Source organism: Telmatherina bonti (assembly GCF_933228915.1).
Source record: "Telmatherina bonti genome assembly, chromosome: 9".
NCBI lineage: Eukaryota > Metazoa > Chordata > Actinopteri > Atheriniformes > Telmatherinidae > Telmatherina > Telmatherina bonti.
In genome coordinates, this window is record NC_136627.1 from 35065486 (window position 1) to 35081056 (window position 15571).

The 15571-nt window shown below is 42.1% G+C and overlaps 1 protein-coding gene across 8 annotated transcripts in view; it reads right to left on the minus strand.

Moving 5' to 3' along the window:
* Window positions 1-15571, minus strand: part of ryr1b (ryanodine receptor 1b (skeletal)) — a 114662-nt gene that overhangs the window by 52707 nt on the left and 46384 nt on the right. For 3 of the 8 annotated variants that reach the window (XM_079246622.1, XM_079246619.1, XM_079246620.1), the window contains exons 63-80: window positions 14762-14822; window positions 14555-14681; window positions 11693-11801; window positions 11521-11602; window positions 11287-11417; window positions 10842-11162; window positions 10518-10758; window positions 7570-7657; window positions 6777-6869; window positions 6398-6412; window positions 4981-5151; window positions 3989-4048; window positions 3273-3407; window positions 3039-3151; window positions 2850-2946; window positions 2660-2766; window positions 2521-2572; window positions 1219-1299 (exon numbers count right to left, since the gene is read on the minus strand). In XM_079246622.1, the coding sequence (XP_079102748.1) occupies window positions 1219-1299; window positions 2521-2572; window positions 2660-2766; window positions 2850-2946; window positions 3039-3151; window positions 3273-3407; window positions 3989-4048; window positions 4981-5151; window positions 6398-6412; window positions 6777-6869; window positions 7570-7657; window positions 10518-10758; window positions 10842-11162; window positions 11287-11417; window positions 11521-11602; window positions 11693-11801; window positions 14555-14681; window positions 14762-14822 (2084 nt within the window). The remainder of the gene's footprint in view (window positions 1-1218; window positions 1300-2520; window positions 2573-2659; window positions 2767-2849; window positions 2947-3038; window positions 3152-3272; window positions 3408-3988; window positions 4049-4980; window positions 5152-6397; window positions 6413-6776; window positions 6870-7569; window positions 7658-10517; window positions 10759-10841; window positions 11163-11286; window positions 11418-11520; window positions 11603-11692; window positions 11802-14554; window positions 14682-14761; window positions 14823-15571) is intronic. The other 5 variants (XM_079246624.1, XM_079246625.1, XM_079246623.1 and 2 more) reach the window with 3 other exon arrangements.

The following is a 15571-nucleotide window of genomic DNA, read 5'->3' on the forward strand; positions in this document are numbered from 1 at the left end:
ATAACTAAACCGTATGAACCTTGCTGCAGCAGAATACTTCCCTGCTCCCACCGTACATCACAACATCCTGTTGACAAAAGAGGTTAGATGTGACCCACCCACCCACTTCACACCATGCATAAAGCCCCTCCCGAAGCACACAGAACAACAATGACCCCTCCCTCCGCCCCCCTCCCTCATAAGCCTGACGTGTAAAAGATGCAGCATCGACTTTTCTCTGGCTACAGAGATTCTGCACCTTCATGATGAGCTGCAGTAGATTCAGCCATGAGCGTGGAAGTGTGCGTGTCTGTATGTGTGCGTGTCTGTATGCGTGCATGAGAGGTGGTTTAAGTCTATGTGTGCACGTGTGTGTCTGGGCTTGGTCTGTGCAGCCTTTTACTGTTGTTCTCGGTGAGCACAGAGAGGGAGATTCGTTAGCGTTGTCCAATTCCAAGTAGATACAAACATAATGAGTTAAGTTAGCAGCTGTTAGGACTGGAAGTTACAAACATCAGGAGAAGAAACTAACAAGGTGTTAGTCAGGAGGGCTTTGTGCAAGTCTGGAGAAGACTGAACACAAGCACACAAAATCAACACAACAGAGCTGATTTTATGGTTAGGAAACCTGCTGCATGGCTTAACTGGTATCATTTTCCATGACTAGCTACTAAGTGAAGTAGTGAAAGTCAGCATCACATTTCTAATACGTTCAAATTGAACGTGGAACTTATATGTTTACTGCGAAAATGCTGCATTTCAGGGAGCACATACGAACAATATCCAGCTCAGAAAATAACCTTAAAACTACCCATCTGATGGTGTGATGTTACCTTCCAGGAAAGGGAACAGAGTTCCAGCATCACAGTATCCAAACCGGGATTTCAGGGCAAAATAAACTCGCCAGGCTTGGAAAGTGTGAGTTTAACCAACTAGTTGTTTTATCTTGGATTTAAATTTGTTGTCTTAAGCTGCACCATCTCTCTGCACTCGTCATGCAACTCAGGAACAATCTGGGTCCAGCAAAGGCATGCACAGGTCAGTCCACCACGGCAGGAAGTAGACAGGTGGTGTGAGCGAACGAGAGGAAGGCGGGGACAGAAGGGATAAGAAGATATGCTGTGAAAAGAGTGGGGTGGGGGGGTGTGCCGAGTGTGATGTCACGGTGTGGTCACTCAGTGCGTGGGGAGTTGCTTCTCCGCTGACTCCCCTGTCTCCCCTCCCCTGGTCCCCCCATACCATCTCTGTCTGTCGCACCTCAAAGGATGGCTCCTCCCCCTCTTGTTCTCCCCCTTCGTCCTCCTCACCAATGTGGCAGCTCTGGAGGAAGACGATACAAGGTCACAGATTCAGGTTACGTCCGATTTACTGCACTGAAGTTACTTCTTAATGCCAATTCCTCCCTCGGATCCATCCCTCCGTTTCTCCTGGAGCATCACTCCTTCATCCCCACACTGCAAAAACTGACTTTAATTAACTTTCTATTCAGCCAAAGAGTCCTTTTCTTCTTCTTTTCGCAACAATACACAAAGCATGAGCAGAACATTCCAAATTATTTATCATGTTTTGAGCATTTTTGTTTTATTTCTGACCTTCTTAATCACCAAACCATAAAATTACATGAAGATCAAGTTAAATCACCTCACTGAGACACAGTTTGACATCATATTGTTTCTTTCACACCCAGTTTGAGCCGTTTCACGACCTCCCAGCTCCAGTTCACACACTTTACAAAAATCTGAATATGATTTTAAAGAACACAAGAAAATAATTAGTTGTAAAACTAATTAATTAATAACATTTATATTTTCTATGCATATTCATAAGATGTTATATATTACCTCACCTATTTTGATTGTATATAAAATATATTAGCAGATATATTATTAACCATCCTACCTGCATGACCTTTTTTACTAACTGATTTTTGAACACCTGGGATCAGACTGAAAGACATCCCAATAAATTCATCAGCAGTAGGATGTTTTGACAAGGTAACATATTTCAACAGAACACCCCTTTATCTCCAGGCCAGACTGACGGACAGGAAGCTCTGCAGAACCAGACTGGTAATGAGGTGTAATGGATTTAATGTAAAGTCCTGCACAAATCTAATATTTCTGTTTTTGCTTGGTGTAAACGGTTTGTTTTAAGAAAAAATATTTATAAATATTACCTTTTGAATTAAAAAAAAAATCATTGTGTTTATTTGCTTCTGGAGAGAGAACAACTCTGAAAAAGGTATTTTGGTTGATTTTGTTTTTTGTTTTTTATCTTTTACTTAAGTGACTTCATATGTAATAAAAGTTTCACAACTTGTCTAAAATCTAGAAATTTTTCTTATTTCAGGAAACGTTCCCAATTGTAATTATCTTACTGCACTGGCAGACGTTTACACTTGATTATAGTTGGAGTCTTGTCAACTTAAGAGCTTTTTTAACGTATTTTTGCAGTGTGAAGAAAAAGAAGAACCTGATCCTTTTCAGATGGAGGTGGAAAACCAAGAGGACAACTGGGATGATGCAGACCAAAAGGACTCACCTTTGCCATGATATCAGCATATGACATATAAAGATGGTCAACGTCTAGTTTACTGCAACGAGAAGTGAAAACAGGGTTCAGAGATCGACTGAAGAGCAGCTCACATGGTGGGGAAGATACAGAAGCAACACGATCTTACGTCTTTTCTGTCAGAGCCGTGCGGCTGAAATGAAGAATAAGCTGATGAAGGGGGTCGGGTTTTGTCTCAGTCTCCTCTTCCTCCTCCTCCTCTTCCTCCATGGCTTTCTGTTTATTGGAGGTAAAACTTTAGTATACACAGTAAAATGTGCACGACACACCGGCAATGAGGGAATGATTTTACTACTTACTGATAGGTCGTCAATCATCTTGTCTTCAAACGAGTAACCTTCAGTTTCTAACCAGTTACGCTTGTAGGCATCCAAGAACATGTTGGTTGCCCTGTGCCTGAGAAGAGACGAGGACACTGAGCTTAGGGACGGTTTTCACAGCTCTCTTTAGGAACTTTGTTACGGATTTGACGTTCAGGTCATCTTTACTTGGGGATGTTGTACAGAGGTGTCATCCTGAAACAGGCCACCACCGCCCTGCGGCGCTGCTTGGACAGCAGCTTGTGCCAAACCATTTTCTTTGACTTGAAGGGATGTTCGGTCTGAAGCATAAAAACATCTGCTAGATGACCCATAAAACAGTCATGCAACAGTCACCTCCACAGTCATGCAAACAAATGTGTGTCTGCTTGCAGGCCACCTGGGCTGGTTGTATGTACTCACCACCTCAATGTGGTAGAGGACAGCCGACACCTCCTGGACCCGTTTCACCACCTTCTCAGGATTCTCGGCGTCTTCGGCCTTTCCAGACCGCTCCTTGTAGAGAGACATCTGCCAGCGCATCGCCGGGTCTTCCACCTAAATACAAATACGTATCAACGTGTCTATGAACTGAACCGATAAAGATCCAACCCATTGAAAAAAAATAAAAAAAGTCCAACTTTTTTAAATAGAAGTTCTTTATTTGTCCTTGAAACAAAATGTAAAACTAAAAAAGTTCCTGAATTTTTCAGGATATTTACTATTTATTACCATGTGATCATGTGTTCACATGTTCAAAATTTAAAAGTGTAATTATCTTTAATTTTGAGCAAAGTTTGCCCCATAAAGTGATGCCAAATGTCTATGACGCTGTATGTATCACATAAGTTATGCTGGGTTCTTATGAGAAGCAACAAAAGTACTTATAAAAACCACTAAATCATTTTTAAAAAAGAAAGTCTTATTTCATAAACTTATTTTTCATCTAAAAAACAAAGATTCTTATGAATTCAATAAGACAGTGGCAGCCTTTTCCATAATACTCCTTGTTTATTGATATGTATGGCCAGCTGTTTGCACTTTGCACATGTTTTGTTGTTCAGCGTTATGTTGCTGCTCTTTGTAGGATAAATGCTTTTTTAATGAAATAAACAGAGGATTATAAAAAGTCTACTCACCTTGCCTTGCAGATGCAGGTTGTTGTGCAAGAACTCCCTCACCTCTTCATCTGTGTCTTTCTAGAAAGACAGAAGATTTACTATTTAAGATTAGCTGAAAAAACAAACAACTATTTAATGGTTAAGTTAGAAGCAATGTCATTTTTTTCATTCATTCATTCATTTTCCGATCCGTTTAGTCCGATGAAGGAAGCTGGAGTCTATCCCAGTAGTCACTGGGCGAGAGGTAGGTACACCCTGGACAGGTTGCCAGTCTATCACAGGGCCAATGTCATGTTTTTATGGCTAGTAAAACCTGATGTGTTAGTAAATCATTTTTAGCTCTATATCTAATAGATTTGTTTGTTTTTTTTATGTTTATCATAAGTTTTCATCACACAGAGTAAGATATGGCATTCCTCAGGGTTTCGTACTTGGACCGACACTTTCTATACTGCACATGTGTTTTTTAGGTCTTATTATTAGACGGCATAACTTAAATGTTCATTTCTATGCAGATGATAGTCTGATGTACTTCTCCATGAATCCTGGTAAAAGATGAAGACGTGTACAGCCATGACAATCCTCTGGATGGTATTGCATTGGCTTCTAGTACAACAGTGAGGAGCTTTGGAGTTATTCTGGACCAGGATCTGCCTTCTGATCTACACATAAAACAGGTTATCCAGGACCACCTCCTTTCACCAGCATAGTATTCCCAAAACGAGGAACATCTTGTCTCAGAGTGATGCAGAAAAACTGCATTTTTGCTTCCAGACTGGACAACTGGAAAGTATTGGATTACTTTAAACAGGTTGAACTGGACTTAATCTTTAAAACACCTTTAGATTACTATTTTTATGCTTGATGTTGTAATGTTTAATTTTCATGGACAATAAATAAATGAATTGTCTTTACTTGATGCTTTGTCATGAACTGTACGACACAAACTAAGCTGCATGGCTTCATGGTGAAGAAATTAAAAGCATCGTCATTAATCAACATCAGTGTACCAGTGAGTATCGGATCTTGGCCAGATTGATGAGTTCCTGGTCAGCAGGCGAGCACATGTTGAGGCCGATGGGAAGCATCTTCTTTAACGCTGCAACGATCAGGGAGGTCTGCACGGAGTATCGATCCCCACGCCGCTTCTTCTTGGTGCGCTCCTGCTCTGAACCTCCAGACTGAAGATGGTTTTAAAAAAAGAAGCTCAGATTTGGTAAAGAGAAGCCGAAATATTTGTGGAACATTGGAAGCTTCTGAAATTACAGCCATGTGAAGAAGAAAGAAGCCCCTCTTTCCATGTTAATAAAAAAAATCCTCCAGTTAAATGATCCAGTTTTGTCCTGAAACCAAAAACCTGGAAAATTAAAGGAGTATTTTCTTCCGTCTTCACATGACACACTTGAGGATTAAAACTACTTCTAACACAAAACATTACAGGATGAAATGTCTGACTAAACGACATTAAAACAACCAACATGCCAGCAGAAGTGATGAAGACGAAGAGATTTTCTCCCTGCAAACATAATCGCCTCATGTTTCAGGCGCTTCACAGCTCTGGTTAATGCAGCCTTGTGTTAGTCTATGGGGTCAGCTCCATCGCCCTGGAGCTCTTCTCACACTATCCTTCCGGGAGTCCTTACTGACGCTTGTCTGGTTTGACAATGACCCTCTCTGCCCTCACCGTGAGTGTATGTGGGTGAAAAAAAACTTTTTTTAATCAGGTAACAGATTCTCACTACAGTTACTCTGATACCTGAGGAAAAGGAAGCCTAACTTCTAGCATCAAACAGTGATTAAATACTGAATTATTGAAGACTTTTAATGTTGTGAATGAGCATGACATGAAGTAATGAGTCCAGTTAGTAAATATGAGGACAGCTAGCTTCAGTTTCCCTCCGACAGATCCTGGAGTGAGAAGTGCTGCTGATGGATGAACGGATCTGATGGGGATGCTACAGTTTGTGTGTGACCGCAGAGCTAACAGCGAAGCTCAGAAGAGAAGAGTCCCCCGGCGCAGGAACCTTAACCACAAAAGCTGAAAGAAAATCAAGCATTAGTGAGAATATTTTAAAAGTCAAACTGCACGACTTCGCCGTTTGTATCCGACCGTCTGAAGGCAAACAGTTTATCCATCAAACAAAACCAGGGGCGATGGTGCTCGGCTGATCCTCCTGCAGCCGAGCACCATGAAACCTCTCAGGCCACTACTATCTACAGCAACGAGCTTTCATCAAGCCGCCCCAGAACCCCTGCACACACACACACACACACACACACACACACACACACACACATCCAGAAAAACACCTCTCAACTCAGTTTGCAGCACTTATGCAGGAGTCTGAGGGAAAGCTTGATGAAAGGCCTCCCAAACTCAGGGTGCCATGCGATCAGCACAGCGCTCGTGCAGAAACACAGTCTAACCTCTCCGTCTCCAGCCTAGTGGCCCGCCGTCCGACCCCGACACAGGAAACAGGGAGAAAACACAGTTAGAAACACTCGAACTGCTCGCTTAACGCTATCCTGCCACCTGCATCGTCCTGGAAGAAGATGCTGTTAGTTGTGGGACAGAATTAAGTAACATTTCTGGAATATGACTCACTGAGCATTCACTTATCTGATGGTCTTTAACTTACAAGGAAAGAAATGAAACAACAGAGCTATGAGATGGTAATCTGCTGGGAATGGATGGCATTAGTCACATTAGAGTTTAGTTTTATCATGTGTTACGGCTCCAAATGTGGTGAATCAAACATCTAAGCAACAAGCAGGAGTTGTTTTTCCCCCGTTTGTCCACGTTTACCTTGCTCATCTTGCTCTTGCTGTCAGCAGTGAGGAAGGACATGTTGTTGATCTCATTCATCACCACAAAGTTCTGCTCCTCCCTCTTAAAGTTCTGCAAACACAAAAAGCGGGAAATGTTCAGGTTTATGCCGTCAGTTCTGGGGCTTTGAAATAAACATTTTTAGAACAAGATATAAATAAAATCCTAAAGCCTTGATGGCTCCTGAGCGTTCTTAAAGGTGGAGTATGTAAGATTTTCAATATTTTAAAAAAAAAAATAACTAAAAAAATAACTACAATCATAATTAGATAGTTTTTTTTAAACATGTAGGTTCCAGTCTGTTCATATTTGATGTTATTAAATTACAAGTTTAATTAATGACAAAGACCCTTCTTAAATGTTTGCCTAGCAGTAAAAAATAATGTGCTTTTTGTCATTTGTCATTAATTAAACTTGTAATTTAATAACACATCAAATATGGACAGACTGGAACCTGCATGTTCAAAAAACTTTCTAATTATGATTGTAGTTATTTTATTAGTTAATTTATATTCAAAATATTGAAAACTTACATACTCCACCTTTAAAACTATAGCCCGGTTTCCACCAGGACGGTGGAGTCAGGACGGTTACCTGTAATGTTCCCATAGCCAACCGTAACCTGACCTGAGAGGCGGAACCTCGGCTGGGTTGTGATAAACAACAACTGATTCTACTGAATGAAATCTTATCTTTATACTTATAAATGAAATGAGGTTTAAATGAAGTGGTCAAAATGATGTAAAGAGACCAGAGACGATGGAATACTTACATGGGATTTGGACCAGAAGATGAAGACCTCTCCTACCATCCTGAAGAGGTCCTCTGAATCTGGGTCTGGACAGGTTAACCACCTCGCTCTTTGGACAAAGAAACAGCAGTGATGAATACCCCAAAAAGCCCAAAAAGATGTTCTATCTAACCGAGTCTCACAAGCTAATATTCAGCCAAAAAGTCTTTTTCATCTTGTTTTGAGATCAATAAATGAAGCAAAAGCAGAATGTTTTCAGAATATGTGACTTACTTAAAGGGGTGCTATGATGGTATTCTGAGCTTTCTACAGTGTTACAGTGTTGAATCCTCATCAGACATGTGAACGGCACTGTTTTTTATCACCTAAACGCATGTTTGAGTTTGAGTTCCAGCACGCTCTCCATTCGGTTTCCATGGCGACAAAAAAACGCGTCGTTTTAGAGAGTTTTCTCTACCTGGAAATCCTTGTGACGTCCCGGGGGATAAGGTTCGGTGATTGGTTACCTTCTACTGGTTAACAAGGGCATGTACAAATACATCAGGCGGGTGGAAAACGTGGGATAAAGTTATTTCCAACGATGGCTGGTGAGTTTACCAAAGAGAGACATCCTGCTGCATTCCTTGCTGTGGGTTGCTGTTTTCCACTTCGTTTTCAGGCTCTGATTCAGGTTCCAACATGTAGGGCTGGATGCTATGTGTTGACATTGTATTTTGATTTTTTTATTGAGTTCATATGAGCCTAATGCTTTTCCTTCAGGGAAAAGAATTGGCCTGCTGTCAAACTGGCAAACCGTAACATCAAAAATGAGCTGTTGAAGGCAAAACTTAAATATAAGAATAGGTTAGACACTGAGTTCTCAATCATGAACACAAAACAGGCATTTCAAAAAGTACGGACACTGACAGGGTGTGAGTCCAAGCCAGTTGCTCACACAGTAACTGACCCAGTGCAGTTTGTAACTGAGCTCAATACATTTTATGCACGATTCGACGAGGTGGATTTCTCAGGGGAATGTGAAGAACTGCTGGGAGCACTCCCCCCAGCGGATCCAGATGAACCTCTTCCCTTCACTTTGGAAGACGTGAGGCGACAGCTCAGCAGGTGCAAGCCGGGTAAGGCTCCTGGTCCGGACGGCATCTCAGCAAAGGTGCTTAAGAACTGCACCCAGGAACTCTCACCTGTTCTCCACTCACTCTTCAGAGAAGTCTACTATTCTACCGTCATACCAGCTATCTGGAAGAAGGCAACAATAATCCCAATTCCAAAGAGGCCCAGACCCACTGAACCAAACCATTATCAACCTGTGGCTCTTACATCCATTATCATGAAGTGCCTGGAGAAGCTGCTGTTGAACACCATCCTTCCAGCTGTTGGCCCTCAGCTAGACCCTCTGCAGTTTGCCTATAAGGCGGGGAGGGGCACAGAGGATGCTGTAGCTTGTCTGCTGCATCTCCTCCTTCAACACTTGGACTCTCCAGGCCACTCTGCTCGTACACTCTTCGTGGACTTCAGCTCAGCTTTTACCTCCATCCAGAGGCACCTGATGATCCAGAAGTTGCACCACCTTAATATTCCCACCAGAATGATTCATCTCCTTCATAACTTCCTGAGCAACAGGCAGCAGGTCGTACGGTTGGGTTCTACAACATCATCTGCCCTCACCATCAACACCGGAGCACCACAGGGGTGTGTACTTAGTCCTTTCCTTTACACACTTTACACAAATGACAACATCAGTCCTTCACCTCACATCAAGTACTTTAAATACTCAGATGATACTGCCATTCTCGCATTACTTAAGGACAATAACTCCACCATGGACTTGGACTATAACAACACTGTCATACACTTCACCAAATGGTGCACAGACAACCATCTGTACCTCAATGTTAATAAAACAAAGGAACTCATATTCAGCTCTACTTCACCACAGCAACCCATTGCCATTGACAATCAAACAGTTGAAATCGTGGACAGTTTTAAATATCTTGGAGTAACAATAGACAGTTCACTTACATTTGATCAGCATATTATGGACATTCAAAAACGAAGCCAACAACGACTATCAATAATCCGGAAACTGAAAGGACTCTATGTTTCTCCACCTCTACTCCTACGGTTATATCAGTCCATTATCCAGCCTGTTATTCTGTACTGTTCAACTTGCTTTTTCAATTTGTTGACTGTTAAGAACCGGACTAAACTCATAAAGGTAACCAACACCGCAGCAAAAATCAAGCCTTACAGAGCTTAACAACAGAGCCATTGGACGCTTTGCACTTTCCATGGAGCAGGACCCCACACACCCCCTTCATGAACAACTCACCCCTCTTCCTTCAGGACGGAGGTACAGGGTGCTCAGGTGCAAAAAGGCTCGGTTGGGAAAAAGCCTGATCCCCTCAGTCATAACATTTCTAAACAGCAGGGGGCGCTGAGTGTACTCTGTTCATTGTATTTGTATGTTGTTTCTGTGGTCTGTTGTCATTGTCCTTTTTGTTGTCAAACATGTGCTGTGTACGTGAAAAAGAATTTCCCTTTGGGGACAATAAAGTCTAAGTCTAAGTCTAATCCTTCTGTTTATGAGATGTTACAATGACGGTGAAAGCAGGCGCGGTGGCAGGAGGCGGGGCTTAATGCGGAAGAGTCTAAATCCACTCGTTTTGCCCGCAGGCTGATCATTTAGTTGTGAAAACTTGTTTCAAGACCCAGAACCAATAAGTACACACTACAGAAACAAGCTAACTAATAATAAAGGGAAAAACACTAAATAAGAGTTCCTGAAATAAAAAAAAATACGGTTTGAGTGAGGTGTGTTGAAGCAGGGAAACATGGAAAGTCTGCAGAACGGTGGGCCGTAAGGATCCCCGGCTTAGAGGGTAAGAAAACTTCATTCCCAATGAAAACCACATCGCTGACCACATCAACCAAGACTCTGGAGCAACAGTGTGTTCTCCTCGTGCAGCTACCTGTTGTTGTCCACATAGCGGATGAGTAAGGGGTAAAGAGCGTACAAGTCCCGACACAGCACAGCAAACTCATCCCGGATGGTCCCATTTTCACTGTCCACCTCCGTTTTGCCCTCCATGCGCAGGTGCTCTTCCTCCGCCACCACCTTTCCAGCACGCTTCTTTAGTTTCTCCATGGTGGGGATGAAGTGGGACTTGAGCATCTCTGGTTTGGCTCTGCTGACGATGGGCTGAGAGAACACTGGAAGCCACAGTCCTCGGTGTTAATGGTGAGCAGAGTTCATTTCTACTTAAAAAGAAAAAGGTCAAACTTTGCTTGCTGACCTGCTAATCTCTTCATCCAGGAGGCCTCATCGATACCCAGGTTGTTCACCACGATCTTCATGATGCTGCCCAGCAGCTGGTTGAGATGCTCGGCGGTGACGGCGGTGCACAGCTGGCCTTCCTGCTCAGGGAAGTTCTCCGGCCCCCTCTCCCACCAGCGTGGGAGGTAGTTACACAGCATTGGCAGAGTAATCTCAATCACATGAGGCATTTCTGTGTAGCGAGCTCCAGACTCTGCAAGGTCATGGATCTCCTTCATCAGGATCTCCAGCTCTGGGATGTCAGGACACAGCTCCTCCACTTGATTGGGGAGACCCAGAACTGAACAAAAGACACAGAAATGATTCAGCTTCTGATATCTGACATAAATTTTATGGGTCAAATGCATTTTATTGGTGCTGTTGTGCATGTGGGGGCAGCAAAAGAAGAAAACAGGGAAACCCACTGGATCTCTCTCGGGGAGTTTTCGTTGTGTAAACAGAGAAGGTGTTGAATTCGTTAAGAACGGGCTCCAGGAAGGCTACCGGCATGGCAGCTGCTAAGTGGGCCAAACACTCGCCGAGAGCCGGACGTTGTCTGCACGGGAGAAAAGGTTGTGTTATTATTCCCAGCTAACACATGTGCACAACTAAAAACTTAGTTTTTACCAGGAATTTGTCAGTTAAAGATGTAAACCTACTTCTCTACATGTGGGGTCTTCACAGTTCCCAGAGAGTAGATACTACACATCAGACGGTAGCAAGATATCTGCAGGTCATCCACTGAGGGATGAAAACAAAAGAGGAACTGAGTTACTGAGGAATTTTATCTTAATCTTCTGCAAGAAAATCAGCCTGAAGAACTTCACACACAGATGACGTCGTCTCCGAACTGGTGCTGGGCGATGTGGTCAAACAGTGACGTGAGGACCGGCAGCAAGGCGGTGGTGGTGTAGTTGATGTTCTGAGACACACCTTTAACCTACAGAAACCCCAAAAGAAGCGAATGGAGGTCAAATAAAGAACTCCTTCCCTGGCATTAAACCCAAAGACAAAAAAAGTCTTCAAGTGGCCGTTAGAAGGAGAGGCAGAAAAGAAGCAGAGGCAAGAAGAAAAAAAGCAGAAGAAATAGAAGAAGAAGAAAAAGAAGGAAGCAGAAGAAGCAGCCGATGAACAAGCAGAAGAAAAGAAATCAGAACAAGAAGAAGAATAACAAAAAGCAGAAGAAGAAGCAGGAAAAGAAGCAAAGGAAGAACCAGAAACAGAGAAAGCAACAGATGAAGAAGCAGAAATAAGGAAGGAGAAGAAATAAAAGAACCAGAAGCACATAGACATCATATACACGTAGACGCCTCATTGAGCGCTGGAGAGTGAACCAGCGTCGCCGCCATATTGGATGGGTCTCCGCTGTCGAGTTTTGCTGCAGCGTCAACGTCGTTTCCCCACAAAACTTTTTTTGGGAACAACGCGTATATATTACACACTAAAAAAAACACTTTTCTACATAATTGGTTGATAGATAATATTAACACAGTGAATAATCTCCTGAATGCAAGTGAATTATTAGAATTATTATGAAATTATTATTATTAGAATTATTCCTGCACACCAAGAACCCAGTAGGGGCAACACAGGATAAAAAAGTAGAAGTAGGAAAAAAGCATAGCTTCGTATATGAGTAACGAAGCAGAGCGCTGGAGGATTTAATGTACTGCACAAAGGACAATCATGAGACAACAAGTGGGGAGACGACATTACATTTAACAAAGAATGAATGAAGAATAAAATAAACCTCAATTAACACTAATACACACACACACACACATATATATATATATATATATATATATATATATATATATATATATATATATATATATATATATATATATATATACACACACAAATTATGTATGTATATATATATATATATACTTTTCAACACCAGTCAAAATAGAGTCCCTGTGCTGTGCAAGTAAACACCTTTCAGGACCCATTCCAGTTTGAAAATTGTAATGGACTTGGGGTTGAAGATGCCATCATATACCTGCTCCAGAGAGCACACTCTCATCTGGACCATTCAGGCAGCACTCTGAGGGTCATGTTCTTTCATTTCTCAAGTGCTTTTAATACCATTCAGCTGCTTTGTTATGTGAGAAGCTCCATAAATTCCAGGTGGATACCTCCACAACCACCTGGATCTATGACTACCTCACAAACAGACCCCAGTTTGTGAGACTGAAAGGTTGTGTGTCTGAGATGGAGGTCAGCAGCACTGGTGCACTACAAGGAACTGTACTCTGGCCATTCCTCTTCACTCTGTACACCTCAGACTTCAAGTACAACTCTGAGTCCTGTCATCTGCAGAAATACTCTGATGACTCTGCAGTTGTGGGGTGTATCATGGATGGACAAGAAGCAGAGTACAGAGAACTGGTTAGTCAGTTTGTTAAATGGTGCGGTGACAATCATCTCATATTAAATACCAGCAAAACAAAAGAGGTGATTGTTGACTTCAGGAGGAAGAAGAACAAACAAAACACTGTTTCCATCCTGGGAGAGGAGGTGGTGGAGGAATACAAGTATCTTGGAATTCAGCTGGACAACAAACTGGACTGGAAATGCAACACTGACTACATCTACAAGAAAGGTCAGAGCAGACTGTACTTCTTAAGGAAGCTGAGCTGGTTTAACGTCTGCACCAAGATGTTGCATATCTTCTATAAGTCTGTTGTGGAGAGTGCAGTCAGCTTTGCAGCATCTGCTGGGGTAGTAGCATCAGAACCAGAGACTTGAAGAGAATCAACAAACTGATCAAGAAAGCTGCTTCTGTGCTTGGAGTAACTCTGGAGCTGCTGGAGCTGATTGTCCAAAGAAGAATGCTGCACAAGCTGATGAAGATGATGGAGGATTCTTCACACCCTCTCCACAACACAGTGATGAAACAACAAAGTGTGTTCAGTGAGAGGCTTCTTCAGGTCCGCTGTAAAACTGAAAGATACAGAAGATCATTCCTGCCAGCAGCCATCAGCCTCCGGAACACGACCTCCTCAAATTAATTAGTATATATATATATATATATATATATATATATATATATATATATATATATATATATAAAATATTTTTATATGTGTACATATATATGTAAAAAACAAGGAAGAAGCAGAAAAAGAAACAGAAAAGGCAGAAAAAAAGGAAGAAGAATAAGCAGGAAAAGAAGCAACGGAAGAACCAGAAGCAGAGGAAGCAACAGATGAAGAAAAAGCAGAAATAAGGAAGGAGAAGAAGAAAAAGAACCAGAAGAAGAGGATGAAGAAGCAGCAGCAGAAGAAGAAAAAACACGGAAGAATTCCAGAAAAGGTAGAAACAAAAGAAGAAGAAGAAGCAGCAGGAAAAGAAGTAACGGAAGAACCAGAAGCAAAGGAAGCAACCGATGAAGCAGAAGAAGAAGCAGAAATAAGGAAAGGGGAACAAGAAAAAGAACCAGAAGAAGATGATAAAGAAGCAGCAGCAGAAGAAGAAAAAACAAGGAAGAAGCAGAAAAAGAAACAGAAGTTAAGAAGCAGAAGCAGAGGAAGAAGAAGCAAAAGAAAATACACAGAAGAAGAAGAGTTCATAGCGTCCCACTAACAACCCCCAGCTGTGGCACGCTTCACCTAACATGCAAACAGGATGTTTCTGGTTTGTTAGGCGTAAAACATCATGACAGCTCCAAAGCACAACCAGTCTGACCTGGTTCCGACTGGACACTTTGCCCAGTTTCAGATTCTCCACCATCTTCTCGATGTCATCGGCGGCGCTCTCAAAGAACTGCCGCAGGATGGCCTTCACGATCTCCGGGCCGGACTTCATCACGGTCCTGAGAAAAACACGGCAACACGAGAGGCGTTGAAGCATTTTCACTGATGCTTTTCTGTTTTCCGGTAGGTGGCGACTTACCGGGCATCCAGTGACCGTGAGAGGATGTGTAGACAGTTCACCACTGCACCTGCATCCGTTCCTGAAAGCAGCGCAGGATCTTCGTTAGTCTTCCTCTGCATATGCCAGCAGTTTCACATTTACCCAGTGTGATGGCAGCCTGAGCGACCACACAGTAAAGGTCTGATAACTTTCTTTTTTTCTCAGTTATGTAAACACTTGAAAGATACACTTTGTCATTTTTCATATTTTTATTAGCTGGGTTGACAGGGGGTTAACTAACTGGGTGCACACATTTAGTTAACTTGTTTTGTCACCTTGTCAATTTGCTTTTCTTTCAGTTAATATACTTTCCTTTTGAGTTGCCAGTTCCCCAGCCTGCCAGAGAAAAGAGTCCTGACTGCACTGGAGCTCCTTAAATCAGGCTGAGGCCTAATTGGGCAGAACCATCCTTTTTTAGGGGGTAAGTGTACATGGAACACTTTATTGATTAAGTTTATGTTATAGTTGGTATAGAGTATTGTATTGCCCCCCACCCCCGTGCGTCAAAATGGCCTGATCAGCCAGTGTACATATGTGTCCCTTGTGTGTCTGTTGAGTAGGTCAGTTAGTGTTTGAGTTCCTTATGGTAATGCCTATGTTGAAGTTTGTTTCTTTGACCTATTTTATGGGCCCAAAGTTATTGCACTTAAAGATTTATTTTGATATTTTTGTTAAATAAATGTAGACATTATATTTTTCTAAAAAAAATTCCTTGTGCTTCTCTGGTTTTTTTCAGCTCAGCCCCTCACACCCAGATAAACTAGTTTTACATGGCTGTATTGCTGGTTA